At 42.6% G+C, this 27803-nt stretch overlaps 1 protein-coding gene across 1 annotated transcript; it reads right to left on the reverse strand.

Moving 5' to 3' along the window:
• Window positions 1–544: 544 nt before the first annotated feature.
• LOC136572948 (NADP-dependent alcohol dehydrogenase-like) lies at window positions 545–27157 on the reverse strand. The gene is made up of 9 exons (XM_066573992.1): window positions 27012–27157; window positions 23085–23186; window positions 19558–19696; window positions 13531–13618; window positions 8429–8651; window positions 5162–5422; window positions 4862–4997; window positions 3627–3762; window positions 545–918 (listed from the first exon to the last, which is right to left on the reverse strand). The coding sequence occupies exons 1-9, from the start codon at window positions 27096–27098 to the stop codon at window positions 894–896; spliced, it is 1197 nt and encodes a 398-aa protein (XP_066430089.1). The 5' UTR covers window positions 27099–27157; the 3' UTR covers window positions 545–893.
• Between the last annotated feature and the right edge of the window lie 646 nt (window positions 27158–27803).

The following is a 27803-nucleotide window of genomic DNA, read 5'->3' on the forward strand; positions in this document are numbered from 1 at the left end:
GGAACCTGAGATGCAGCCCTGCATGTTGCCCCTCGCCTGCCCTATCCGTTTCTGTATCGTTTCCATCACTTTCGTAGGTTTTGCAGATTTGCACAAATGAAAACCTTAGCGAGCATTGGTCATATACAAAAATGCTCGCGTTGCCCATTGACTTCAATGGGAATCTTTACTCGAAACGAACTCTCGAGCATCGCGGAAAGCTCGACTCGAGCAACGAGCACCCGAGCACTTTGGTGCTCGCCCATCTCTAATTATATATATATATATATATATATATATATATATATATATATATATATATATATATACGCTTTGGCAAGGGGAAACTTTATTTCTGCAAATCCTGTAAAATAAAATGAAGCAAACCAGCAATATTTATTAGAATCAGATTTTATTGGATTAACTGTTCTATATAATGATACTAAAGCCATTTCAGAAACTATTTCTACCATCATATGCAGAAAACATATAGCGACTAGAGATGAGCGAGCATACTCGCTAAGGACAATTGCTCGAGCGAGCATTGTCCTTAGTGAGTATCTCCCCGCTCGGAAGAAAAGGTTCGGCTGCCGGCGCGGGTGACAGGTGAGTTGCGGTGGTGAGCAGGGGGGAGCGAGGGGGAGAGAGGCAGAGAGAGATCTCCCCTACATTCCTCCCCGCTCTCCCCCGCAGCTCCCTGCCTGCCACCGGCAGCCGAATCTTTTCTTCCAAGCGGGCAGGTACTCGCTAAGGGCAATGATCGCTCAAGTAATTGCCCTTAGCGAGTATACTCGCTCATCTCTAATAGCAACTCATATCCATGTGTCTAGGAATAGTTATTAAGCGGAGGCTAGAAATTCATTTGAAGAAGAAAAGCTTCATCGGCCGAGTCAGAATATCAGCTCGCAGTGTGATTAATAAATCATAATACTCCGAATCCTGAAACAAGAAAGATGAAAAAAGTAATTAAAGGATTTTACAAGCCATCAGCATGTAGGACTGGTTAGAGGGGCTCTCTGAAGGGCACATCAGGTTCTCATGCTTCGTAATAACTGGTACATATTAATTAATTTGGTCATTCATAAACAAAGAATGATATTTAATCCCTTTATGACTTGGCTTTTTTTTTTGTTTTTTCCTCCCCACTTTCAAAAAAATCATAACTCTTATTTATCCATCAATGTAGTCATCTGGGGGCTTCTTTTTTTGCGGACAAGTTGTGTTTTTTAATGGCATTATTTAAATTACTATATAATGCACTTAGAAATTTGTAAGTGGAAAAAAACACCAGCACACAATTCCCCCATCTTTGTGGTGGTTTTGTTTTATGGCGTATACACTGCTGCATAACTGACATGATAACTTTATTTGGTGGGTCGGTACAATTACAACTATACCAAATTTATGTAGTTTGTTTTTTGCTGCACTAATCACAAAAAAATTAAATATCTTTGGAAAAATTTAAAATTTTCTGCTACCATCTTCTAGCCGCCTTAACTGTTTTATAGCTGTATTGGCGCTCGGTTTTTCTGTGAAGCTCTGCAGTTTCTATTGGTACCATTCTGGAGTTCATATGACTTTATCACTTTTTATGATTTTTTTTTCTTGAAGATGTTGACCAAAAATGTGCAACTCTGCTTTTTTTTCTTCTTACAACATTCACTCCGGGGAATAAATAATTAATTACTTTGATAGATCAGACTTTTACGGATTCTGCTAATTGTATACTACTATTATTACTGACAGCGGTGTGATCATGAATGACTACCACTCCATTCATTCAGGGCCATTCAGGACCCCTGTTCTTCTGATCGGCAGGAGTCCTAGTGGTCATACTCCCCACTGATCAGCTAGTTATCGATATCCTGTACATAGGGGATAACTTCTCTTGCTTGAACAGCCCGTTTATATATAAATTTATTTATCCCTACCATCTTATATGTTGATATTGTGGATCATGCTTGACCAGGAAGGCAAAAAAACTGCAAGGTGCTCTTGATTTCTGAGGCCCGTTTGATTCATATTGTAAACTAAGGCCACACATGGCATATTTCTAAAAACTGCAGATTCAGGGTAATAAGTATTGTGTTTTGTTTATTTGCCAACTGCTGTTGTGTTACAGAAAAAAGATTTTCAAATGTATCCCTCACCTTGTTTTAACTGCTATGAAACATTTTAAAATTGGTTTGATGAAGTCTGCTAACTTTTTAAAACTTTGAGGGATGCAGTTTTTAAAATGAGGGATTTATGGGAATTTCTGATTTATAGATTCCTCTGTCACTTCAAAACTAAAATTTGTCCCTTAAAAAACAGAGTTTGGAAATTGCAAATTAGGATTTAAAAAAAAAATAATTATCGACCACAATTGACCACTGACAAAGTATAGTGTGTCACAAAAAATCCATCTCAGAATCACTTGGGTAAGTAAAAGCCTTATTACTAGAGATGAGCGAGCACCAAAATGCTCGGGTGCTCGTTACTCGGTACGAAATTTTCGCGATGCTCGAGGGTTCGTTTCGAGTAACGAACCCCATTGAAGTCAATGGGCAACCCGAGCATTTTTGTATATCGCCGATGCTCGCTAAGGTTTTCATTTGTGAAAATCTGGGCAATTCAAGAAAGTGATGAGAACGACACAGCAACGGATAGGGCAGGCGAGGGGCTACATGTTGGGCTGCATCTCAAGTTCCCAGGTCCCACTATTAAGCCACAATAGCGGCAAGAGTGGGCCCCCCCCCACTGTCAGCATAAAGATCGTTCTTCTCTGCCACAGCTGTTACAGCTGTGGCAGAGAAGAATGATTTGTCTTCTATATGTTCTCAATGGGGTCGGCGCTGCTGGCGCCGGCCCCATTGAGCGCATATAGAGAAGAGAACAGAAATCGCAGATCGCACATAGGTGCGATCTGCGATTTCTATGGCCTAAGAAGGACCGTTGGGGTTCTTGAAGCCTAAAATCACTCCTAACACTCTCCCTATAGCAGCTCCGGCATCAACAACACTTTCCCTGAACTATGTCAGAATGCATCTGTGGCGAGCCGCGGGAGGGGCAGATTTTAATACTCGGGTGACACCTAATCTCGCCAGCCACTCACTGCAGGGGGGTGGTATAGGGCTTGAACTTGCAGGGGGAAGTTGTAATGCCTTCCCTGTCTTTCTATTGGCCAGAAAAGCACGCAAATTTGTCAGGGAAGAAAATGAAAGTAACCCGAACACCGCGTGGTACTCGTTACGAGTAACGAGCATCTCGAACACCCTAATACTCGAACGAGTATCAAGCTCGGACGAGTATGCTCGCTCATCTCTACTTATTACCAAATAAAGTGACACGTCAGATTTGAAAAAATAGGACTTGGTTAAGAAGGCCAAGACTGGCTGCTGCGGGAAGGGGTTAAACTACTTCAGGGTAATTGCAAATACAATGAAATTCCTTTCCCTTGGCGTCTGATAATCCTTATATACAATTTTTTTAAATTATAACAGTACTGCAATAAAACAAGGTATTTAATATCGCTAACCCTGTACTAATCCAACATTTGATCTAAGTGCCAGGCTTACGATAACCGCCATATATGTATACCCTGTACTATGATGGTTTGCACATATTGAAAGCTCATATCCATATGTGTGTATTTTATGTGTACTTACCCAGTTCCACTGCGGATCAGCTCAAATGCTTCATTGATTTCAGCCATATTTAGCCTTTTGCTAATCAAATGGTCGAGGGTGAATTTTTTACTCATATAATCTTGCACCAATTTTGTGATTCCGGCGCTCTTATAGCCTAGGCAAAAAAATATTGTTTTTATTCATATTTCCTAGAATAATGAGTGACAGTAAAATATCAGATTTTCACTGTCAATTGCTGAAATCAGCCTTGATTGACAATGCGCAGTGGGGACTTCAAATATTCACCGCACTGGGAGACAAGACAAGAACAGCCTGTATAGGGCATGGAGGCGAGTACAAACAAAAGTGATACATCAGAGTCAGCCGGGCTGTGACTGCAAAGCTATACAACCAGCCCCACGGGTAAGAGGATATGACAGGCTCCATGCGAATTCTGATGTGGAATGTAAAAGGCTAATTTCTGCCAGCAATGCCGCATCAAAATCCACAAGAAAACTTGAGGATTTTGATGTGGAATTCGCAGCGGCGGGTTAAGGTGCGGAAAAATTCTGCTTGTGTGAAAGGGCCCTTAAAGTCATAAACAAATTGCAGCATCAGCATATACATCAGGATATGTTATCTATACGCTGAAAGCAGGCCACAGATGTGACATAAATAGATAGAAATAACAAATCATGAAAACAGGAAGCAACATTTTAATGAATAAGTTACTCAAAATTTGTCCCCTGTAGAATGGGTGTCCATCTCCCTGTTCATATGGGAGATATACAACTGAGCAGCGAACACTTTTATGCTCACATAAACTAGTCAATTAGCCGGTGAATGAGAGCCTGCCTGTTCATAAGCTGACTGTTGGCCCCTATATATTGGCCTCTATACATGACCCGATTCTAAGGAGAACGAGTGTTCGGAGGAAGGCTTGGGCCCAATAACCAGCCTAAGTAAAATGACCATTGGACAGTTTAATTGTTGTTATCTTAGCTAAATTGTGTCTTAGATAGCAAACTACATTTTATTAGTATTCAATGCAGAAATTAAGGTAATTTTAAAGGGTTCATTTATGTTTTCTTGCAACTGAACACAAATGGCTTTTCAGTTGGCCATGGCTTTCCCTAGCAAAATCAGCTGATTGCTGCAGGAGCTCCTATATGAAAGATGTTGTCTATGACAAGACAACCCCTTTATCTAAGAAACACAACCAAATGTTTGAAATGTTCTTGTCAACGTGACTTTTTTTTTTGCAAATCTCTTACCTCCATATATAGATCCTTTCAGTGTGCGCCCGCTGAGAAGCAAACCTGGATGCAAAGAAAGGATGTCCTGTGGTGATGCCACACCCTGCAGTACAGCAACACCATTGCAGGGGTATGTACTTTGAAGAGCAGTCATCTAAAAAGAAGTTATAGACAATCTGTTACTAGATTTGTAAGACAAGTAAGAATATATTTGACCTTATAGAAATGTTCACATCTTGTATTGACCTAAAACTATCGAACACGAACAGGAAGTATTCCACAACTATTTCATACCCCATCATGAGATTTTCCTCTTACCATGGTCGAAATACGTCCTGTACATTCAATGGCAAAATCCACTCCTCCATTAGTCATACCACAAATGACCTCATGAATGGGTTTCTCATGATCCTTTGTGCTTACGCACTCAGTGGCTCCCATTTCCATGGCTTTTGGAAACTTCTCCTTATGTGATCCCACTCCAATAATTCGTGAAGCTCCTGCATTTTTGCATCCTGCTATTGCTGAAAAACCAACCCCTCCCAAGCCAAACACAGCACAGCTTGAACCCTTTGTCACCTGAGGAGAGGGAAATTAGCAGATGTTAAACATTTACTGATATTAGCAATCACATTTATGAAAGAACATAAAGAAGGTGATTCATGTGTTCTGCTTACTATATATTACTTTAACCCCTTAGTGACCAAGCCTGTTTGCACCTTAATGACCAGACCAAATTTTGGAAATCTGACATGTGTCACTTTGAAGTAGAATAACTCTGTAAAGATTTAGCATAGCCAAGTGATTCTGACATTGTTTTTCGTCATATATTGTACTTCATTTAGGTGGTGAAAATAGTCCGATAGAATTTGTGTATATTTTTTAAAAGAACCAAAATTGGGAACATTTTGAAATAATTGTCATTTTTTTTCACATTTTCAACTGAAATATCTCAAATATGTGCATACATACTGGACACATTTTTGATATGACATATATTTCCATCTGTTTGCTTTATTCTGGAAGCACATTGAAAACACTTCAGTTTTTTTTAACCATTTAAGAGACGTATAAATTTAACATTGATTTTTAATATTTTGATGAACATTTTCTTTTCCTACACCAAGCCAAGATTGCAATGGCTCGTAGGTGTCAAAATTATAGATACCCCCCACAAATGACCAAATTTTAAAAACTACACCCCTTAATGTATTCACTGAGGGGGGTCGTGAGTATTTTTACCCCACAGTTTTTTTTCAGGAATTAATACAATTTATAGGAGAAAAAATAAAATTTAATATTTTTGCAAATATGCCATTTAAAAGATGGGATTTTTTTTCTATAGTGCACATGAAAATGAGTATTTGCACCCAAAATGGATACATGGGTTTGTCCTGTGTTCAGCAACATACCCATTGTGGCCCTAATCTTGTGTCCGTTTGCACAACGGGGCCCAAAACTAAAAGAGCAGCCGGTGGCTATCAGAACAGTCGTTTAGCTTGAAGGTGTTTTAGGCCCAATTGCCCACTTGTAGAGCCCTTGAGCCGCCAAAACAATAGAGAACCCTCGCAAATGACTCCATTTTGAAAACTAGACCCCTTAACGAATTCATCTAGGGGTGTACTGCACATTTTGACCGCAGTTTTTGAATGAATCTAAGCAAAGCAGGAGGAAAAAAATTACGATTTTTATTTTTTTGGGCAAGTGTGTCACTTTTAAAACCATTTTTTTTGTACAGCATACATAGGAATGAAGACTTGTACCACAAAATGGATACCCCTGTTTGTCTTGTGTTCAGAACCATACCCATTGTGGCGCCAATCTTATGTCTGTATGCACAACAGGGCCCAAAATGAAAGGAGCAGTGGGTGGCTTTTAGAACAGACATTTTGCTTAAAGGTGATTTAGGCCCCATTGTCCACTTGCAGAGCACTTAAGCGGCCGAAACAACAAAAAACCCCCACAAATTACCCCATTTTAAAAAGAGACCTCTTAATGCATTTATCTAGGGGTGTAGGAAAAAAATATGATTCTAATTTTTTTGGCAATTGTGTCATTTTAAAAACATTTTTTTTTGTACAGCACACATGAATAAAGACTTTCACCCCAAAATGGATCCCCCCGTTGGTCCTGTGTTCAGAAACATACCCATTATGGCCCTAATATTATGTCCGTATGCACAACGGGGCTCAAACGGAAAGGCGCATCAAACTTCAACTGTGTCTAAACTTTTACATAATCGCCATTATCCATTGGATAACAGTGATCATGTGACCGGAGACCGCTCACTGCGGCCCACGGTCACTGCTCCAGGCTCTCGGCTACCTTTAGTAGCCAGAAGCAAGAAGACTTTTTAAATTTACCGGGCCCTCCACAGCTTCTGCACCTGCATCCGCCATTTTGCAGATGGGCACATGCGCCAAAGTTGGGGAAAGGTCCGCGGATAAAGATCACATCGGGGGACATCGCCGGAGGCCTTAGGTAAGTAATTTCACCTCCCCTCACGGATCAGATCTGTGATTGGAGGTGAAACTTTAACTTTTCAAGTGGAAAACGGCGATCACGTGACCAGGGACTGCGTACTGGGGAACCCTGTGAAATCTCCAGACTCTTGGCTATGTTTGGTAGCCAGGGACAGGGTGATTTTAAATTACCCTAGCAATCTGCGGCTTTTGCACATGCGTCCGCCATTTTGGCAGTGGGCGCATGTACAAAAGCCGCGCTGAGGTCTACGGATAAATCCGGAGCCTTAGGGTGACTACCCACTAGCGTTTTTTTTTTACTGCGAAATTAGCAGCGTTTTTTTTTTTTTCTGCAGGGGTCTATGGGCTATGGAACTTGTAAAGCTAAAATCGCGATTTCGCGATCGCAATTTTAACATTACAAGTCCCATAGACCTCTGCAGAAAAAAAAAACGTTGCGAATTTCGCAGTGAAAAAAAACGCTAGTGGGTAGTCACCCTTAGGTACATTATTTCATCTCCCCTCGCGGATATGATCCGTGAGGGGAGATGAAACTTAAACTTTTTTTAAAAAAAAACATTTTTTAAACTTTTTTTTTACTTTACATGATCGCTGTTATCCATTGGATAGCAGCAATCATGTGACCGGAAACCACATACAGCGGCTCCCAGTGACATCTCTCTGCTCTCGGCTACACATGGGAACCGGGAGCAGGAGAGTTTTTAAATTTCCCAGGGCGCGCACGCCCAGCGCATGACGTCCGGCGCTTGCGCAGAAGGCGCCGGCAGGACCCGGGAGGCCAGGACAGTGCGGGACATCGTGGAGAAGGTGGGTGAGTACTTTCAGCTGCCCTGATGGATCCGATCTGCCCTGATATAGCATCCTCTGCAGCCTCCTGCTTGCCGTGTCATGAGTTTCCTCTTCCCATACAAACTACATATTACTGGAAATATCTCAAAATGCAGTGTGTGTGTGTGGCGGGGGTTGGAAGAACCTAAATGAAAACTGTATTGGACCAAAACGTTTTCTCTAGGACAGATCTAAGCTAATGGCTGGTCCTTCATGATATGTTACTGCAGTTTATGCAGCATATGAACCAAACTTTGTGCATGAAGATGCTTACCATAGCAGTGTTTATAGCTGCACCATATCCAGTTGCAAATCCACAGCCTATAAGACAAGCTTCAATAGGGGCATTGGCATCCACTTTGGCAATGCAAAGGTCAGACACAACAGTGTATTCAGAAAATGTACTTGTGCCCGCATAATGATGGATCATTTTGCCTTTACAAGTAAACCGGCTTGTACCATCTTCCATGAGTCCGGTTAGTCCGCCAGATGCAAACCTATTAGGTTAAAAAACGAAAGAACAACTAAATTATCTGAAGAATTGATATTGAAAGGTTTTTTGCTTTTAGTAAATAAGGGCTCATTTACATTTTCTGCAGAGGTTCTCTTTGGAGCGTCCTTCGCAGATTTATGCTAAAATCTAGGAAGAAATAATATAACATGCTGCCCTTTCTTACCCAGTAAGATGCCAGTCAGCATAACAGAACCAGACGGACCCATTTAAAGTCAATGGTGTCCTTACAGAACACTTCGTTTCCATCTTATGACTGAAATGGCTTTCCATTGGTATATCCCCGTGACAGAGCAGGAAAATGTAAAAGCCCAAGGGCAATGTGATTGAACACTAAAGCTTATGGAAAGTGCAAACTTTTATTATACTGTTTGAATGAATTCTTTATAGTTTTCAAGATCTCTTCTAAGAGCCAGAGGTAGTGGAAACTATGTGGAATTGATATAAAATAGTATTTCAGAAAATAGTAGAACTTTGCACAATAAATAAGCTTTATTTATGGAAACCAGAATCGCCATTAACCAGCATTCTAATATTTTAACCATACATGTGATCTCAAAGGTCACTCCTCAATGTCATATTTGTATAAAAGATGTTTGAAGTCAGAAAAAGAGATACAGAAATACTTTAGGATATGCCATGCCTCATGAACCCTCTGGAGAATATTCTCTTCCTATGGTTCAACAGATTGGTCTGCACCTTAAAGAAATAGTCAACTGTACATGTAAATAACTTTGAACTGCTCCTTTTACTGCACGATTCTTCAATAGGTGGTGTTCCCTGTGCAAATCATGAATACATGGGATAAGTACTTATTTGCATCTTGTGGGTCATTTTAATACGTAACTGTGTTATACTATTTCTTACTTATTTTCGATGCAGTGGTCCTGAAGATATAGTGGACATTTGGATGTCACAACAAAGATCTCATTTGTGCTGTGAGGGTTGAAGTAATGGATTCTGACCAAGAGAGTACAGCTACACTAGCATTTGTTGCAGGGGGTCTATGAAAAAAATGGATCCAAATGAATCAACACCTTCACCTCCATTGGCAGAAACTGATCCCAAAGTGAATCAATTAAAAAAAAGAGTGTGAGCGGTTGTGAATGGGCAGGGGAGCATGAGCGGTTGTGAATGGGCAGGGGAGCGTGAGCGGTTGCAAACAGGCAGGGGAGCGTGAGCGGTTGTGAACGGGCAGGGGAGCGTGAGCGGTTGCGAACAGGCAGGGGAACATCAGTGGTTGCGAATGGGCAAAAAAGTGTGAGTGGTTGCGGACGGGCAGAGGCATGTTTGGAGTGTAATCTAGTAAAACTTCACTACTTCCGTAAGTAAATTGTAGATCCCCATTAGGATGAGCTTTATTCTTTGACAATGCCGTCTAGTGTGCTACTTGTGCAATGTATGCAGTCCTTGATCAAGGGTGCATACTTTTGCTCAATATGCGTCCTCGTCGCACTTTTGGAAGCCCAAATCGTGGATTGAAATGAGCAACTGACAAGACTGAGGGCCATTGACAACATTGAAAGGACTTTGCTGTTCATTGAGCTGGCACTCGCTACGGAAGAGGTGGGGCAGATGGTAGTTCGGAAGAACAGGATGAGAAGGCAACTAGCTGGGTGACAGTTAGAAGGGGTAAGGGGAAGAGAACCATGGAGGCTAGTCCTGAACTGGCACACCCCAACAAGTTTGCAAAGTTAGCAGATGAGGGGGATGCCATTACAAAGCCAGCACCGCTGCAGCACGACATGCCCTCTGAATGCCAGGGAGATAACTGCTCCAGTAAGAAGGGAAAGGGGAGCACAGGGCAGGTCAAACGGGTCCTAGTGGTGGGTGGAGGACTCAATTATAAGGGGGATTGATATAGGGCAAGCTGCCACAAAGACCGGGATCGTCGAATGGTGTGTTGGGTTCCTGGCGCTTGAGTTTGACACATGGCGGATCGCATTGACAGATTACTGGGAAGGGCTGGTGAGGATCCAGTGGCACATTGGCACCAATGAACAAATTAGAGGTAAATGAAGGGCTGTCAAAAACGATTTCAGGGACCTAGGATCCAAGTAACAAAATACTCTATAGGCCACCAAAAGCAACAGAAGAAACTGAAATCTTATAATTAAGGCAAATAGAAGAGGTGTCAAACCGCAACAAAGTAGTTATGATGGAGGGACTTTAATTATCTGGATAAAATATGGGAAGACAAAACCTGCAAATCTCACAAGGGTGAGAAGTTCTTGAGAACAATTATAGACAACTAGCTTACCCAACTTGTGCAGGAGCCAACTAGAGCGAGGGCCACTCTGGACTTATTATCAACTAACAAACCAGACAGAATATCAGGGTGCAGGTGCAGGGACACTTGGGAAATATTGACCACAATAAAATTAATTTCCAGTTGTCATTCAATAAGAAGCCTTATCAGGGAGGGACAAAAAAACTAAACTTTAGTAAAGCAAAATTTGATCAGCTCAGAACTACTATAGGTAACATTAATTGAGACAACATCATCATAAATAACAGTACATATGACAAAAAGGATAAGTTTAAAAACATCCTAATTATCTCGTGAGAGCAGTTCATACCCTTTAAAAATAAAAAAAAAACAGAAGTAGAAGAAAACCAATGTGGCTCGACAAGAGTGTAAGTGGGGCAATAAACAAAAAAAAGAAAGCATTTGAACTACTACAAGAAGAAAAAGAAGAAGCGCTAAAATCATACATGGAAAAAGAAAATCATGTAAACAAAAGATCTAAATTGCTAAGGAGGAGGCAGAAAGACTGATCGCCAAAAAGAGCAAAAATAACCCAAAACTATTCTTCAATTATATAAACTGTAAAATGATTTGCACCGAGAGCACTGACCCTTTAACAAATAATGCAGGAGAAACCATAGAAGACGTTGGGGGAATGCAAATCTATTAGTTTTTTTTCAAGTGTATTCACGAATGAAGAAGAAATGTCACACGAGATGCAGGGGAATAAAAGAAACCCAAAGATACATATAGCATGCCTAACACAGGAGGAGGTGCAGAGCCAGTTAAAGAGTATTAAAATCGATAAATCACCGGGCCCAGATGCAATACATATAAGGGTTCTAAGAGAACTGAGTGACGTGATAGCTAGACCACTATTTCTTATATTTATGAACACTATTGAGACTGGGGTTGTACCACTGGATTGGCGCGTTGCCAATGTGGTTACAATATACAAAAAGGGGTCTAAAAGAGAGCCTGGTAACTACAGGCCTGTAAGTCTCACTTCAATAATTGGAAAAATATTCAAGGGGTTTCTGAGAGATGCCATTCTAGAATACCTCAAGGAAAACAAAAGCATAACCCCTCGTTAGCACAGGTTCATGGGGGGTGATCATGTCAGACCAATTTGATCAGCTTCTACAATGAAGGAAGTTCTAGGCTGGACCTGGGAGAGTCTAGTGATCTCATGTATCTGGCTTTCTCTAAAGCATTTGACATTGTGCTGCATAATAGGTTGATATATAAAGTAAGACAGCTCGGTCTGGGCAAAAACGTGTGTATCTGGGTAAAGAACTGGCTCAGATATAGAAAACAGAGGGTGGTAATAAATGGTTCATACTCTGATTGGGCCACCGTTGCTAGTAGGGTACCACAGGGTTCAGTACTAGACCCCATTCTGTTTAATATATTTATCAATGACCTGATAGATGGGCTGCACAGTAAAATATCAACATTTGCAGATGACACAAAATTATACAAGATAATTAATACAACAGAGGACAATGTACGGCTACAAAAGGATTTAGATAAACTGGGGGCTTGAGTAGAAAAATGGCAAATGAAGTTCAATATTGATTAATGTAAGGTTATGCGCATGGGCAGGAGAAACGGATGTCACCAAAATACACTAAATGGGGTACTACTAGGGAAAAGAGATATGCAAAAAGACCTCGCGGTACTAGTGGATTGTAGATTTAACTGGAGCAATTAATGCAAATCAGCAGCTGCAAAAGCAAATAAAGTCTTGGGGTTTATTAAAAGAGGCATAGGGGCGAGGGACAAGAACATTATACTTCCACTATATAAGGCGCTGGTCAGGCCCCACATGGAATACTGTGTACAGTTCTGGACACTGGTGCTCAGAAGAAATGTTGCAGTGCTTGAGGGGGTTCAAAGAAGGGCAACTAAATTAATAAGCAGAATGGGAGGACTGGAATACCCAGAGAGGCGATCAAAATTGGGATTATTTACCCTGGGAAAAAGACGGCTAAGGGGCGATCAAATAACTCTGTATAAATACAGGAGGAGACGATACAAGGATCTCTCCCATGATCTGTTTATAACCAGGACTGCATCAGTAACAAGAGCACATCTCCTATTTCTAGAAGAAAGCAGGTTTCATCACCTACACAGAATTAGGTTCTTTACTGTAAGAGTAGTGAGACTATGGAACTCTCTGCCTGAGGACGTGGTGATGGCAAAATCCATAGAGGAGTTAAAGAGGGGACTAGATATTTTTCTACAGCGCTACAATATTACAGCATATAGACATTATGTGACCAGCGGGCTGTTGATTTCAAACGTTGATCCAAGGATTACTCTGGCTGTCATTATAAAGTCAGGAAGGATTTCTTTCCTCCAAATGAGCTTAGTTCACTGAAATTAGTTCACTGTTTTTTTTTTTGCCTTCCTCTGGACCAACAAGGGAGGGGTTGAAACAGGCTGAACTAGTTGGACATTGTCTTCATTCAGCCTTACATATTATGTTACTATGTTACTAATTTGTAGTAAACAAAAAGCATACTGCAAAATTAGTTTGATAATGTGGAAGTACTCGAAGGATACTCTTCAATGAGCCAACAATAGTTCACAGTTTCATAAATACAACACTTACTCAGATTTCACACACATGTTACTGTTTGGAGTGTTGCAACCTCGGCACTTTCCACATTCTGGGACAAACAGTGGGATGACTTTATCACCTGTAAAAATCGTAAGAAACTTTGGTGATGGTCACTATAATGGTTTTCATTTTCATGTGTATTGCAAAAGGTTATGCATTACTTACAATTAGAGATGAGCGAGCACCAAAATGCTCGGGTGCTCGTTACTCGGGACAAAATTTTCGCGATGCTCGAGGGTTCGTTTCGAGTAACGAACCCCATTGAAGTCAATGGGCGACCCGAGCATTTTTGTATATCGCCGATGCTCGCTAAGGTTTTCATTTGTGAAAATCTGGGCAATTCAAGAAAGTGATGGGAACGACACAGCAACGGATAGGGCAGGCGAGGGGCTACATGTTGGGCTGCATCTCAAGTTCCCAGGTCCCACTATTAAGCCACAATAGCGGCAAGAGTGCCCCCCCCCCCACCCACTGTCAGCATAAAGATCGTTCTCCTCTGCCATAGCTGTAACAGCTGTGGCAGAGAAGAACAATGTTTGCCCATTGAATTCAATGGAGCCAGCAATACAGCAGGTTCCACTGAAAGCAATGGGCTGCCGGCGATCGCGGGATGAATTGTCGGGAAGGGCTTAAATATATAAGCCCTTCCCTGCAATTCATCCAGAAATGTGTTACAATAAAAATATATACCGGCGTATAAGGCGACGGGGCATATAAGACGACCCCTCAACTGTCACCTTATACGCCGGGAATACAGCGGAGCAAATAATAAAAATCATTACTCACTTCTCCTGGTGTTCTGCGGCGCTGCTGCAGGCTGTCGCTCCCTCCTGGTCCCCGGCAGAGCATTGCTTTCTGGATGCAGTGGTTGAAATCCCCGCCTCCAGAAACACACGTGCCTTCAGCCAATCACAGCCATTCAATGACATCATTGTCATTGGCTGTGATTGGCTGAAGGCACGTGTGTTTCTGGAGGCGGGGATTTAAAGCCCTTTGTAGAGAAAGCAATGCTCTGCCGGGAACCAGGAGGGAGCGACAGCCTGCAGCAGCGGCGCAGAACGCCAGGAGAAGTGAGTAATGATTTTTATTCTTTGCTCCACTGTATTCCCGGCGTATAAGGTGACAGTTGGGGGTCGTCTTATACGCCCCGTCGCCTTATACGCCGGTATATATTTTTATTGTAACACATTTCTGGATGAATTGCAGGGAAGGGCTTATATATTTAAGCCCTTCCCGAAAATTCATCCCGCGATCGCCGGCAGCCCATTGCTTTCAGTGGAACCTGCTGTATTGCCGGCTCCATTGAATTCAATGGGCAAACATCGTTCTTCTCTGCCACAGCTGTTACAGCTGTGGCAGAGAAGAATGATTTGTCTTCTATATGTTCTCAATGGGGTCGGCGCTGCTGCCGCCGGCCCCATTGAGCGCATATAGAGAAGAGAACAGAAATCGCAGATCGCACATAGGTGCGATCTGCGATTTCTATGGCCTAAGATGGACCGTTGGGGTTCTTGAAGCCTAAAATCACTCCTAACACTCTCCCTATAGCAGCTCCGGCATCAACAACACTTTCCCTGAACTATGTCAGAATGTATCTGTGGCGAGCCGCGGGAGGGGCAGATTTTAATACTCGGGTGACACCTAATCTCGCCAGCCACTCACTGCAGGGGGGTGGTATAGGGCTTGAACGTTGCAGGGGGAAGTTGTAATGCCTTCCCTGTCTTTCTATTGGCCAGAAAAGCGCGCAAATTTGTCAGGGAAGAAAATGAAAGTAACCCGAACACCGCGTGGTACTCGTTACGAGTAACGAGCATCTTGAACACCCTAATACTCGAACGAGTATCAAGCTCGGACGAGTATGCTCGCTCATCTCTACTTACAATATGATTAAATATTGAATACAATGTACCAAATCCTGTTACATCTCATTTGTTATGGAATATAGGATAGAGGGGGTGACACCCCTTCCCTTCATTAAATTGTGTGCTACTCTCCAAGCTTAGCCACATGAAGATAGTCATTTTTCATTTTTTCAATTTGCACCCTTGCCTTCCAAAAGCCGTTACTTTTTACCTTTTCTGTTGACATAGCCTTTTGTGGGCTTTCTTTGCCGGATGAGTTGCATTTTTCAATGGGATTAATAGAAAACAAAATGTAATTGAGTACTTTTTAGATTTCCTTTTTACACCTATCACTGTGCGGTAAAAATTACATGTTAACTTTTGTATATTCAATGGGTCAGTAAGATTATGGCAAAAGCAAATTTATATTTGCTTTACTACTTTTACAAAATAATAATATTTACTACTTAAAAAATGTCAGTTTGAGGGTGGGTTCAAACGAGCGTGCTTTTGTGCGTACTTAGGTGCGTACATACGTGCGCACCTAGGTACGAGCAAAAACACGCGTGAAAACAGCTGCATGCTTGTTGTCAATGGAGCTTGATTGAAAACAATACTCTACCGGCACCCCTGCATTCTTTTTCAGGGAAGGGCTTTACATATAAGCCCTTCCCTGAAAAAGAAACATTTTAGTGTAAAAAAAAGAAAAAATGCTGCCTTGTTCCGCATGCGGCAGATGTTTCCTTTGCCCCCACTAGTTAAAAGAACTCCCTGCTGCTACATCTGCCACATCTGTGGCAGATGCAGTGGAGGAATTCTTCAATTCGCCACCGCACACAAGACAGCTGCGGTAAAGAAACCTGCTGTCGGCACCCCATCATTGGATTTCAGGGAAGGGCTTTAAACATAAGCGCTTCCTTGAAAATCCAAGAAAAGTACTGTTAAAAAAAAAAAAAAAGCATACTCACCTCCCTTCACCTGCGGGGCTCAGCCGCGACTTCTGGCGCTGTCCCCGACTTTGCAGTTCTCAGCTATCAGCAGCAGTGAATTTAAAATCCCCACCTGCTGGTAGCTCTAATTGTGATTGGCTGAGAGCTTCAGCCAATCACAATCAGAGCTACTAGCAGGTAAGAATTTAAATCTCCGGCTGCTGATAACTCAGCAGCGCTACAGAGTCGGGGACAGCGGTAGAAGTCGCCGCTGAGCACCGGCAACCGTCAATGGCTTTATATGGATGGATAATATTGCACTCCCCACTATGCGCATGGATGTCAGGTGTTTTCATGTGAAAACAGTGTCGCATCACTTTGGGGATGCAGGGATCCTCCGGCGCAGCAGTCACAGCCGCTGCAGAGGATCACAGAGTTTCTCTCATTGCTTTCAACGAGGTCGGCACTTCCCATTGAGAACAATGGGGGCTGTGATGCGAGAGCATGCAGCAAGATAGAAAATGCTGTGATTTGTTTTCCACATGGCATCGCATCGCAGTGTCATGCATGAAACCATCGCTCATGTGCATGACCCCATTGAAAAGCATGGGGTTCATATTTGTGTGTCTCAAAATGCACAAAACTGGCACATTGTTATCGCCCATGTGAAGCTGGCCTAAGGCCGTACATGGTACGTTCGCAAAAGATTTTCCCTTGCTATTGACTTGATGGACGAGTCTTGTCCATAAAGTAGATCAGAATAGTGCATGTGATGAGTTTCTTCCCTGTCCCATGTGTGCGTAAAAAAAAAACTCAGTAGCGTGTGTTGCACCATACTATATTAAGAGTCCGTATGCTGTGCATGTGAAGTCCGTTTTTATAAATGGAATATACATGGATGAAAAAAATGCTACTGTGCCGAAGACCTAAATTAACATGTTGTGGAGTTTAAACAGGTCAATTTACACGGCAGATGTTTCCTGCAGCATCTGGATGAGATTCCTTGAAATCCCATCTGCATTGCTTGTTTTGTAAAACGATGCAGATTTTTGACAAACCTGTAGCACTTACACAACATGTAGACGCACCCTGAGGCTGGCTTCACATAAGCGTTTTATCACAGCAATTTTGCCACCATAGAACGCTGGGCAAAATTCGCGACTATCTGATGCATTGGATTCAATGCATTTGTTCAGATGGATAATTTTCCGCTGCATAATAGCGGCCAGACAGAAAAGATAGCCCATACGAAGCGCATTTCGGGCAGGTGCTTTGACGCTGGCTCCTATGGGAGCCTATGAGACCTGCCGGAAAAGGGAGGTGGGAGTTTAGCAGTGTCTAACTCCTGCCCCCTCTCTGCCCCTTGCTGGCTTCTGACAATGGGAGGGGTGGGATGGGGCGGGAGCTAGTGTGCTAAAGTCTCCCCTTTCCAGCAGCTCCCATAGGATTGAGTGGAGAGGAGGAGAGACTAGCTCTGCTAAGTGTCTGCCCTGCCCCCTCCCCTAGTCAGCAGCTGGCAAAGAGCGGAAAGGGGTAGGAAGGGGGTGGGAGTTTAGCTAAACTCCCTCCCATGCCCGACAGTATCCCTTGGCTAGGGTGTATATGCGCTGCAGCTCCGGCCATGGGAACGGGCGTTAAGATGGGAGATACCTCTAGCTCATGCGATTTTCGGCTGCTGCGACCATAATACGGGCGGACGAAAATCACAGTGCCTGTGTGAAGGAGCCCTAAAGTGATACAATCTTGTCCGAACAGATTTAAACTCTAATTGCTGTTAAATAATGTGAAAAAATTCAATAAAATGCACTACTGTGAATGAAGAAAAGCAAGAAAAGACCAGGAATTAGAAATAGTACTGTCCAATATTGAACCTTCCGTCAGGCGAAATGTCAAAGCCTGCCAGTTCGGGCGCAATGTGCCTAACAGTCACATGTTTTAATAAAGGTAATTAAAACCTAAGTTGTTAATTCAAGCATTCTGCAACTAATCAACAACATTTTGAGCAGTCACCCACGCTACCTAGCGTGGGAAAATAAAACCAAAAAGCGAGCGCAGTGTCTGACAGATCTCTTTGCACCTGATGGAAGGTTAAAGCAGTTTTCCAAGCAAATTCCTATTGGTGATGTATCCTCAGGATAGGTCATCAGTAGTTGATTGGCTGGTGTCCACTAATTGGGATCTTGGCCTATCAGCGCTGGGATACCAAAGCTGTTCCCACGACCCCAGTGTAGTGGCCAACATAGCTCCTATTTTTTTTTATTGAGACCCCTGCTTGTAGTTACAAGTGCTAGTCACTATACAGGCTTCACAGCATAGGCTTCCACTCTGATCCCTGTATATCCCAGTGTAGTGTTCTGAAGTTGAATTGTCAGGGGAAAGAAAAGTGTTTGTGTGTTAGTGTGTGTGTATCACTTTAATGAAGCATGTGACATAGTGGTAGGATCAAGGAAGTTAGGAGGAGGAGTTGAGGGAGATAAAAAATGTAGTCGGTGGAGTGCGATGTGTTGGCTGACGGCACGGAGTAACGGGCCTTCCACTACTAGAAAAGTAAAGAGAAAAATCAATCAAGAGTGAGAAAAAGGAACGTGTGGATACCGAGTCAGAAATTTACCCTACAAACCGTCTTGTCAGATAACTGAGCCTACGGATGTCTGAAGTTTGGGAAAGGAGTAATTCCTAGTAAGTGCATAAATGCAGTAAAGGAAAAGAACCAAATGTATTAGAAAGTGATGCATATGAACAGTAGTGCAAATATACATTAAACTTGGAAAGTCACTATTGGAAACTATGTGAATAAAAGTCAACCACGTACCTTTGGTTGTTTAAAAAGCTGTAGTTTGAACTGTGGACTCTTTATTTCCACTGGGTGGAAAAGGTACTGGTGTCACGTGACAACTCCATTTTCTTGGCAAGGGACAGTGCTCGGCCTGTTGCCTCTTCATGTCGAGCCAGGCCATGCGGATGCTGCTATCGGGAGAGGTCACAGAGCCACCAGTGACAACTGCTATATTTTTCCTGTGGTCTTCCCCACAGTGGTAAGCCCCACATCAGGCACCAGCACTGGCAGCTGGTACTCAATCAACTAATTGGCCGGGGGCCCGAGCAGTGTGCCCAGCTAACCAACTATCGATAAACTATCCTCAGGAAATGTCAATAGAACTTTGTTTGAAAAAGCCCTTTAATGATATTGCTTTGACATACAGTATATATTTGCTTCAGTACAACAATCCTGATTACTTCTGACTTACCTGGTTTTACTTTAGTGACTCCCTCACCTATGCTTTCAACCACTCCAATACCTTCATGACCCAAAATCACAGGAAATGGAGTTTGTATTATTTGATTCAGTGCACTATGATCAGATCCGCAAACGCCAGAAGAAATAATCTGCAAAATGAGAAATATGCAAGAAATTTTGCAGTTTTATAACAATGTAGTGCCTTATAGCAGAAACTGGACAAAAACAGAAACCCAAGCAACAGGCAAGCATATAGTATTGTATAACCTCCATGTTACTTTTCAATTGTATCTATGCCCTGAGGACACGGATACAGATGAAACTAGTGCTGCTGTCATGGCACCCCTGGCAGGTTCTAGTCGCAACCCCAAGTTCCATGGCACTGTTGATGGGAATCACTGATATAGAGTTTGTGTTTACTATTTTTAATGGTCACTGGAGTTCCTCTCCGCTGTCTTCTCCTCTGCTGCGGATGTGTCAGCTGGCAAATGCGCAGTACAGAGGATGCCACGTCATTGCTGTGGCGATGACGCGGCTCCTGCAACCATTCTGCAATGATGATTGCAAAATAGCTGCGGGATAGGCAGCTTTCATTGTTTTCCAAAGAAGCCGGCCATGCGTAGCCTGCACAAAATTACAGGTTGCTGCGATTTCTCCCCTGCAAGCAGAAAATTGCAATTGATTTGCACTCATGGGCAGGAAATCGCATATTGTCATAGCCAGCTATGGGCTGGATTTGCTGCAGACTCCGTAAGCGGAATCCCTCTCCGGATTTCACAATGCAGATCTGCCCGTGTGCAGGAGGCCTAAAGGACTTGTGCTGCAGTAATTTTAACCTCACAACACTATTTCTGTGAACCCAAGCAAATAGATAGCTTGGGAAGTACATCATAACTTGGCCACGACTAATATTAATATCAATAATATAAAAATAAATGATAGTACTGAAGTCAAAGTAACTGAAATATGTGCATTCAGCAAAGTCATTCATCAGGATATGGTTAAAAACTTTAATTTTCATAATTGCATCAAAATGTAGAAACGATACATTAAAACTTTCACCAGCAAAAAGAATCTGGCGCACAGTTGGGGATAATGATCAAGGGTCTACTAGGGCTTGTGTCATGTAGTAAGGCAACCCCTTTAATGCACATATATTTGGCATAACTTTTTATTTCATGACAGAATGCCTTAGATGACATATTTGTGATGACGATATGCTTTCCAGCTGCCCAAATGTTAAGAGGAATTTGCCAGATGAACATGACTTGGCATTTTGGAGGCACAATCTTGTGTATACAAGAAGGATAATGGAAGGATAAAGACTTTCAGGTGATACAATAAGTTCTGAGCTCAGAGAGTACACAAAGAGTGATTTATGTGCAAGTCCTTAAATGAACTGTAACTGACTGGGGTGCCAAGTATCAGACTGTGCCAGATTGTTGATCCTGTTTGTGGAAGTTTTAAAATGAACTGTATGGCTGATCGCTGGTTTCCCTGGTGAAAATGGGTCAGCCGCCCTCTTCAACCCTTTTCACATTACCAGGTATAGGTGCCCACACAATCACCCACTCAGGAAAGGCTGTGATTGACAGCTGCCCTACAGCACAAATGGCTGAAAAATCAGGTAAAACGTCCATCCCAAACAGTTAACCCTTTCTGCACAGTGATAGAGGCAGATCATGGTGCCAATCACAGGAGCAGACTCCCTCATTCAACTCACCGTCAGCCCCGGATTTACAGTCACTGGGGCTGAAGGTTTTTATACTAACCAGCCTGGGGCTTAACAAAGGGTCCCAGAGCTATCCAGTGTAAGACCCTTTGGGCATGCCTTGGGTAGGAATATCACTATAGTTAAAAAAAAGTTTAAGTCCTATAGAAGAAAAAAAAACACTAAAAATACTTACAGTTCATGATTAAGTAAAACAGTAATGGAAAAAAAGATACAATAACCAGAATTTCTTCTAATAAATTATTTTTAATTAAATAAAAATGTTATAATTCTAAAAAGCACATATATTAGGAATCCCCAAACTCATGATTTATGCATTACAGCTATTTTGTCAATTATGGAGTAGAACAACAACTACCAGCAGTAGCAAACGTCCTCTTATGCACTAAATTTTCTGATCCTAAGCCCCAAAAGTTAAAACTGCTTGAGGGTGGCTATTTAAATTTGCTGGTTGCCCTTGATGCGTGCAAACATTAACACACAAGACTCTGTGCACCTTGCTCTCCGTCCAGCATGTACTGCGGAGTGCATAAATGTGACCATTGTCAAGAAACTGTTGGGGCAGAGATTATAAGAAAGAAGGGTTTAATAGATCGCAATACATGGCAGACCCGGGAGCCTTTGCTAGGCTCTCGACTGCCATCTGAACCCATCAGCACCCCATAATTGTATCATGGGGGATCAATAGAACACCGGAGGGCGGCCCCATTCTGGCTGGCTGCTCAGATACGCTAAATCACAGTAAAAGAGGACAAATCTATAAAAAAAAAAACTGCAGGCAGCCATACTTACTGATATAATGATACAAAGATACAATGGCAAGTACAAAACGCCACTTCCCAACTGGATGCAGAGCAGGCAGAATACTATACGGGGGAGATTGCAGAGGTGGAAAATACTGATGAACAACCACTCACACACCTACCAAATATTGGGGGGAGGAGGCTTATTATTTTATTTGCACAGAAAGGGTGCCAGTGTCACTGATACATGTAGTGCATCATGCAGGCTTACAATCCATCAATGATGACCCATACAATTCAGCCCGGCCTACTGGCCTGGACCTCATAAGTGAACCACAAAATCTCAAACCACGTCAAGGGTCCTAGTTGTCTTGTGAGTTCCTGAACAAAAGCAGATACATAGTAAACTTTGCCAGCCTCATTCATCACTGCAGCTTTTGGAGGGCAGTTCTGTGAATTTTGTCACCATGAGTATGTATTTGTCAATAATTTAATAGTGTGGCTTAAGCAGTCTGGTTGTAGACAGCCTTATTGGCCATCTTGAATCATTTGAACCACATTCCCTAGGAAATGGGTAGCCAGTGAAGGGATTAGCAGAGGAGAAATGAGGGAAGAGGTGGAATAACTGGGCAGCACAGTCGATTATGGATTGGAGGGGTGGAAGAGTATTCGATGGGATGTCGCAGAGAAGGATGTTGAAGTAGTCTAGGTGGGCCATAAGGGTATTGCCTAGCATTTTTGTTGAGGTAGAGGAAAGAGTGAATTCGAGAAATATTTAGAGTTGGGTGCAGCAGTTTTGAAGAGAGGATGGATTCAAAAGGTTATCCAGAGGAAGCGAACTTGTGAGACTGGTGATTAATAGCTCTAGTTGGTAGGTTGAGCGAGTTGGAGAAAACAGTGTTTTCTCTCCCATGTTGAGTTAAAAAAGGGGAGGTAAAAAGGAGGATATAGCTGATGGACACTGTGGTTCTGTTGTATTGGACGTGACTCACACAACTCATGTACCCTACAGGATTTTCTCAGCAAGCCATGTACTACACATTATAGTTACAGCTTTCCCACCTTTATTCTGACTTCATGAGCTTTTGGTGGAGCCACTTCAATGTCCTCAATGCTGAGAGGTTTAGAAGGTTCCCAGGCAACAGCAGCCTTGCATTTAATAACCTGAAAAATAAAACCATTGTTTTAGGTAACGTAACGTTTCATAGAATTATGAATCAGAATTATTTCTTGAATGCAGAAAACTAACCTTGAATTTTTAACCGGCCATGTCAGCATGGAAATGTTATGTAATAGTTTGCCCTATAAACATTTCCATAATTACACAGCTGCAACTGTCAATTGCAAGTTGGCATCTACCAGGTGCAACACTCAGCATGCTCTAGCAACCTGTGATTGTCTAAGAACACTGGGAGTTGTAGTTCCACAAAGCTTATATTTGTGCGGGGAGCGGCGGGGGAGAGCGGGGAAGAACAGAGGGGAGATCTCTCCCTCTCCCCCCCCACGCTCCCCCCCACAACTCACCTGTCACCCGCGCGGTCCCCGAAACTTTAGAGATGAGCGGGGAGACACTGGGCTAAGGCACTACTCGCTCGAGTAATGTGCCTTAGCGAGTATACTCGCTCATCTCTAGAGGTAAGTATGTATTTTTTTTTGTTTTTTAAACCACTTTTACTTGATTTTCAGGCTTATATTTAAAGCCCTTCCCTGAAATCAATTGCCAGCAGCAGAATCCTCTACCGCAGTTGACATGTGGGACAGCTGCGGTAGAGAATTGAAGAATTCCTCTGCTGCATTTGCCACAGATGTGGCAGATGTAGCAGCAGGGAATTCTTTTAACTAGTGGGGATGAAGAAAACATCTGCCGCATGCGGCAGATGTGTTCTTCATCCCCGCGGGGGAAGCAGCAGCGGCGGACAGGTAAGTAATTACACTAAAATTTTTCTTTTTCAGGGAAGAGCTTATATGTAAAGCCCTTACCTGAAAAAGAATGCAGGGGTGCCGGCAGACCATTGTTTTCAATGGAGCCGCTGGCAGCAGCCGCGGCTCCATTGAAAACAATGCGTGCATTCCCTATGGTGCACGCATGTCCTATCTTTGCAGGCACGCACCTGCAAAGTATGGACATGTGCACACACCATAGGGAATGCATTGTTGCAAATAGAAGCGAGTTTTTGTACGTGCGTATGTACACACAAAAACACGCTCGTGTGAACGCACCCTAAGGCCTCATTTAAACAAAATATTTCATCATAAGCCAAAAGAAAAAGCTTTATATGTAGTGTTTTCTATACAGCATTATAGATTTTAAAGTGTTTTGACTGAAAAAGAAGCGATTCCACTAAAAATGCCAACAGAAACACTGAGAAAAATGCAGCAATGCTGTATGTAAACCTAGCGAACATTAGGATGGAATCACACATACCAGTTTTGCAACAGTTTTTTAAGCCAAACGAGAAGACAAGTTTTTTTCCTACTTTTTAGATCCACTTCTCTGTTTTGTTCAATGCTACATATGTGTTTTGAGCCTTCAAACGCTGCAGATTGTTTCTGCTGCAGAAAAGCATGAAATTTAAAAAACACTGCAGTTTTGATTTCTGCAGGATGTCAATTTTCTGTTGTGGAAACTGCACATATTTGCTGGGGAATTCTCCATAGAGATCAATAGGTAACAAACAATTTGCCCCAAAATCCGCAAAAAGGGTAATATTGCCTTTTTTGTTGCTTTTCTTGCTGTGGAAACACGCTAAGGCCTCGGTCAGATGACCGTTTTTTGCCGCGATTTGCGGATGCGCATGCGAACTGCGCATATATAGAACCATTGCTTCACAATGGGATCGGTTAGATGACCTCTTTTTATGCGGATTCCTTGTGTTCTATATATGCGCTCAATGGGGCCGGCGGCTGCAGCGCCGACCCCATTGAGAACATATACTATAAAGTTAATTCTCCTCTGCCCAGCTGTAACAGCTGTGGCAGAGAAGAACAATGTTCGCCCATTGAATTCAATGGAGCCGGTAATACAGCCGGCTCCATTAAAAGCAGTGGGCTGCCGGCGAGCACAGGATGCATTTTCGGGAAGGGCTTAAACATATAAACCCTTCCCTGAAAACCGTCCAAAAATGTGTAAAAATAAAAAAAATATATATACTCACCTTGTCCCTGCAGCCGGAGTTCAGCTGCGGCCGGCCAGCAGTTCTTCTGAACTGCTCTGTGTAGTATTCAGCAGGCGGGGATTTAAAATCCTCGCCTGCTGAATGGGCTGCCTCCGATTGGTCACAGCTAGAGATGAGCGAGCACCAAAATGCTCGAGTGCTCGTTACTCGAGTCGAACTTTCAGTGATGCTCGAGAGTTCGTTTCGAGTAACGAACCCCCATGAAGTCAATGGGTGACTCGAGCATTTTTGTATATGACTGGTGCTCCGCTAAGGTTTTCATTTGTGAAAATCTTAGCAAATCACCAAAGTCACGTAAAAAACACAGAAATGGATAGGGCAGGCGAGGAGCAACATGCAGGGCTGCATTTCGGGCTCCGAGGTCTCACTATTAAGCCACAATAGTGGCAAGAGTGAGACCCCCCCCCCCCCACTGTCAGTATAACGATCGTTCTCCTCTGCCACAGCTGTTACAGCTGTGGCAGAGAAGAACGATGTTAGCCCATTGAATTCAATGGAGCCAGCAATACAGCCGGCTACTTTGAAAGCAATGGGCTGCCGGCGAGCGCGGGATGAATTTTCGGGAAGGGCTTAAAAATATAAGCCCTTACCTGAAAATCATCCTAAAATGTGTAAAAATAAAAAAAAATTATGTCAGCATTACGATCGTTCTCCTCTGCCACTGCTGTAACAGCTGTGGCAGAGAAGAACGATGTTAGCCCATTGAATTCAATGGAGCCGGCAATACAGCCGGCTCCATTGAAAGCAATAGGCTGCCGGCGAGTGCAGGATGAATTTTCGGGAAGGGCTTAAAAATATAAGCCCTTACCTGAAAATCATCCTAAAATGTGTAAAAATAAAAAAAAAAATTATGTCAGCATTAAGATCGTTCTCCTCTGCCACAGCTGTAACAGCTGTGGCAGAGTAGAACGATGTTAGCCCATTGAATTCAATGGAGCCGGCAATACAGCCGGCTCCATTGAAAGCAATAGGCTGCCGGCGAGCGCAGGATGAATTTTCGGGAAGGGCTTAAAAATATAAGCCCTTACCTGAAAATCATCCTAAAATGTGTCAGTGCTCGTTTAATCGAGACGAGCACTGCGTGGTGCTCGTCTCGAGTAACGAGCATCTCGAGCACCCTAATACTCGAACGAGCATCAAGCTCGGACGAGTATGCTCGCTCATCTCCAGTCACAGCCCTCACCAATCAGAGGCAGCTCTCACTCACCCATTCATGAATTCATGAATGGGTGAGTGAATGGTTAGCTGCAGATTTTTCGGCGAATCGTCGGTCCCCGTCATGCGATCCGCAAATCGCGGCAAAAAACGGTCGTCTGACCGAGGCCTAAATCTGCTTTTACTCCAGATTTTACTGCAGCACAAATGTCCACAGTGAAGCCTTCCACATACCACAATACAGTTTTCTACATCTATATAAAAGCTGCTCTTTCCTCCAGACTTGTAAACCACTTACATACATTATGCACAAGCGCACAAACCATGCAAAGCAGCCTTCTGAATGTCTACCTTACGTCATATTGAAATATCAGCAATAAAAGAACAAATGTAAGAAGTTCCCTCCCCGTTCATCAAGCGAGCCCGACTCCCCGTAATGTTGTACATTCCTCTTCTCTAAGATACAAATCAGTCACAAACCTGGAAGATCCATTTGCTACAAATAAAGTATTACAAGAATGTAGAAAATAACACAAACTGCACATCTTCCTTCATAAAACTCCTCACAACCTAAAGAAACAAAGTTCCTGGAAGAGAAGGAAGCCACTAAGAATAAAGCAGGCGGCAGAGTAATGTTAGAATGGGAATAGTAGAATACCTTTCCTGCGGTGCTCATGGTGCTGGCAGTTGTCTTTGTTGTTCTCAATAGATTGCACTTTGATTCTGCTCCTCTACAACTTGCCATGTCTCATTTAAGTACAGTAAGCGCCCCAACCGGAGGTTTTCTCTCAGCTGTAAGTACTCTGTCCCTGGCAGCTTTATAACGTCTTCCTGACTATGATTTTGGCAATGTCATCCACTGTGAGCAAATAGTGAGCCATTCATGACCGCACATTGATAATTAATTGTTTGCTTAAAAGTTAATATTTTATATTAGGCTTCCTTTACTCAATTTTTTTAGTGGCCTTTGTTTTGGCTTGCAACTATGCCTTGATTTTCATATGTTTTTTATACTTGTTTTCTTTTTGTTTTTTTTATTCATGATTTTTTTTTTCATGCAATTTTCAGTCCTGTAGCAAAGCCTATGGTCAAACTCATGAAAAAACACGACAAAAAAGGGTAAATTTGGTCAGATAACATTAGTCCATGCTCCATCTATTGGAATGCTGCATGTCACGTAGCAAATATCAGCAACTGTGGACTCCACTTTGTGTTACCAGCCCGAAATATATAGTGATTAGAGATGAGCGAACGTGTTCGTCTGAACTTGATATCCGTGCGGATATTAGGGTGTTCGGGATGTTCGTTATTCGTAACGAACACCATGCGGTGTTCGGGTTACTTTCACTTCCTTCCCTGAGACTTTAGCGCGCTTTTCTAGCCAATTGAAAGACTGCTCTGCCAGAGTTATAATAACTCTGCTACCCTCACGTTCTGTGACACATTAGCA

The sequence above is a fragment of the Eleutherodactylus coqui genome, chromosome 7, assembly GCF_035609145.1.
Source record: "Eleutherodactylus coqui strain aEleCoq1 chromosome 7, aEleCoq1.hap1, whole genome shotgun sequence".
Classification (NCBI taxonomy): domain Eukaryota; kingdom Metazoa; phylum Chordata; class Amphibia; order Anura; family Eleutherodactylidae; genus Eleutherodactylus; species Eleutherodactylus coqui.

Bases quoted from the DNA above. Each gene is read 5' to 3' on its own strand.
- LOC136572948 (XM_066573992.1), bottom strand. From the start codon at position 27,098: ATGGCAAGTTGTAGAGGAGCAGAATCAAAGTGCAATCTATTGAGAACA. The intron at 19,697-23,084 runs GTGGGAAAGCTG...CTCATTTTGCAG, and splicing joins CTCATGAAGTCAGAATAAAG to ATTATTTCTTCTGGCGTTTG. The intron at 4,998-5,161 runs GTAAGAGGAAAA...ACTTCTTTTTAG, and splicing joins CAGGACGTATTTCGACCATG to ATGACTGCTCTTCAAAGTAC.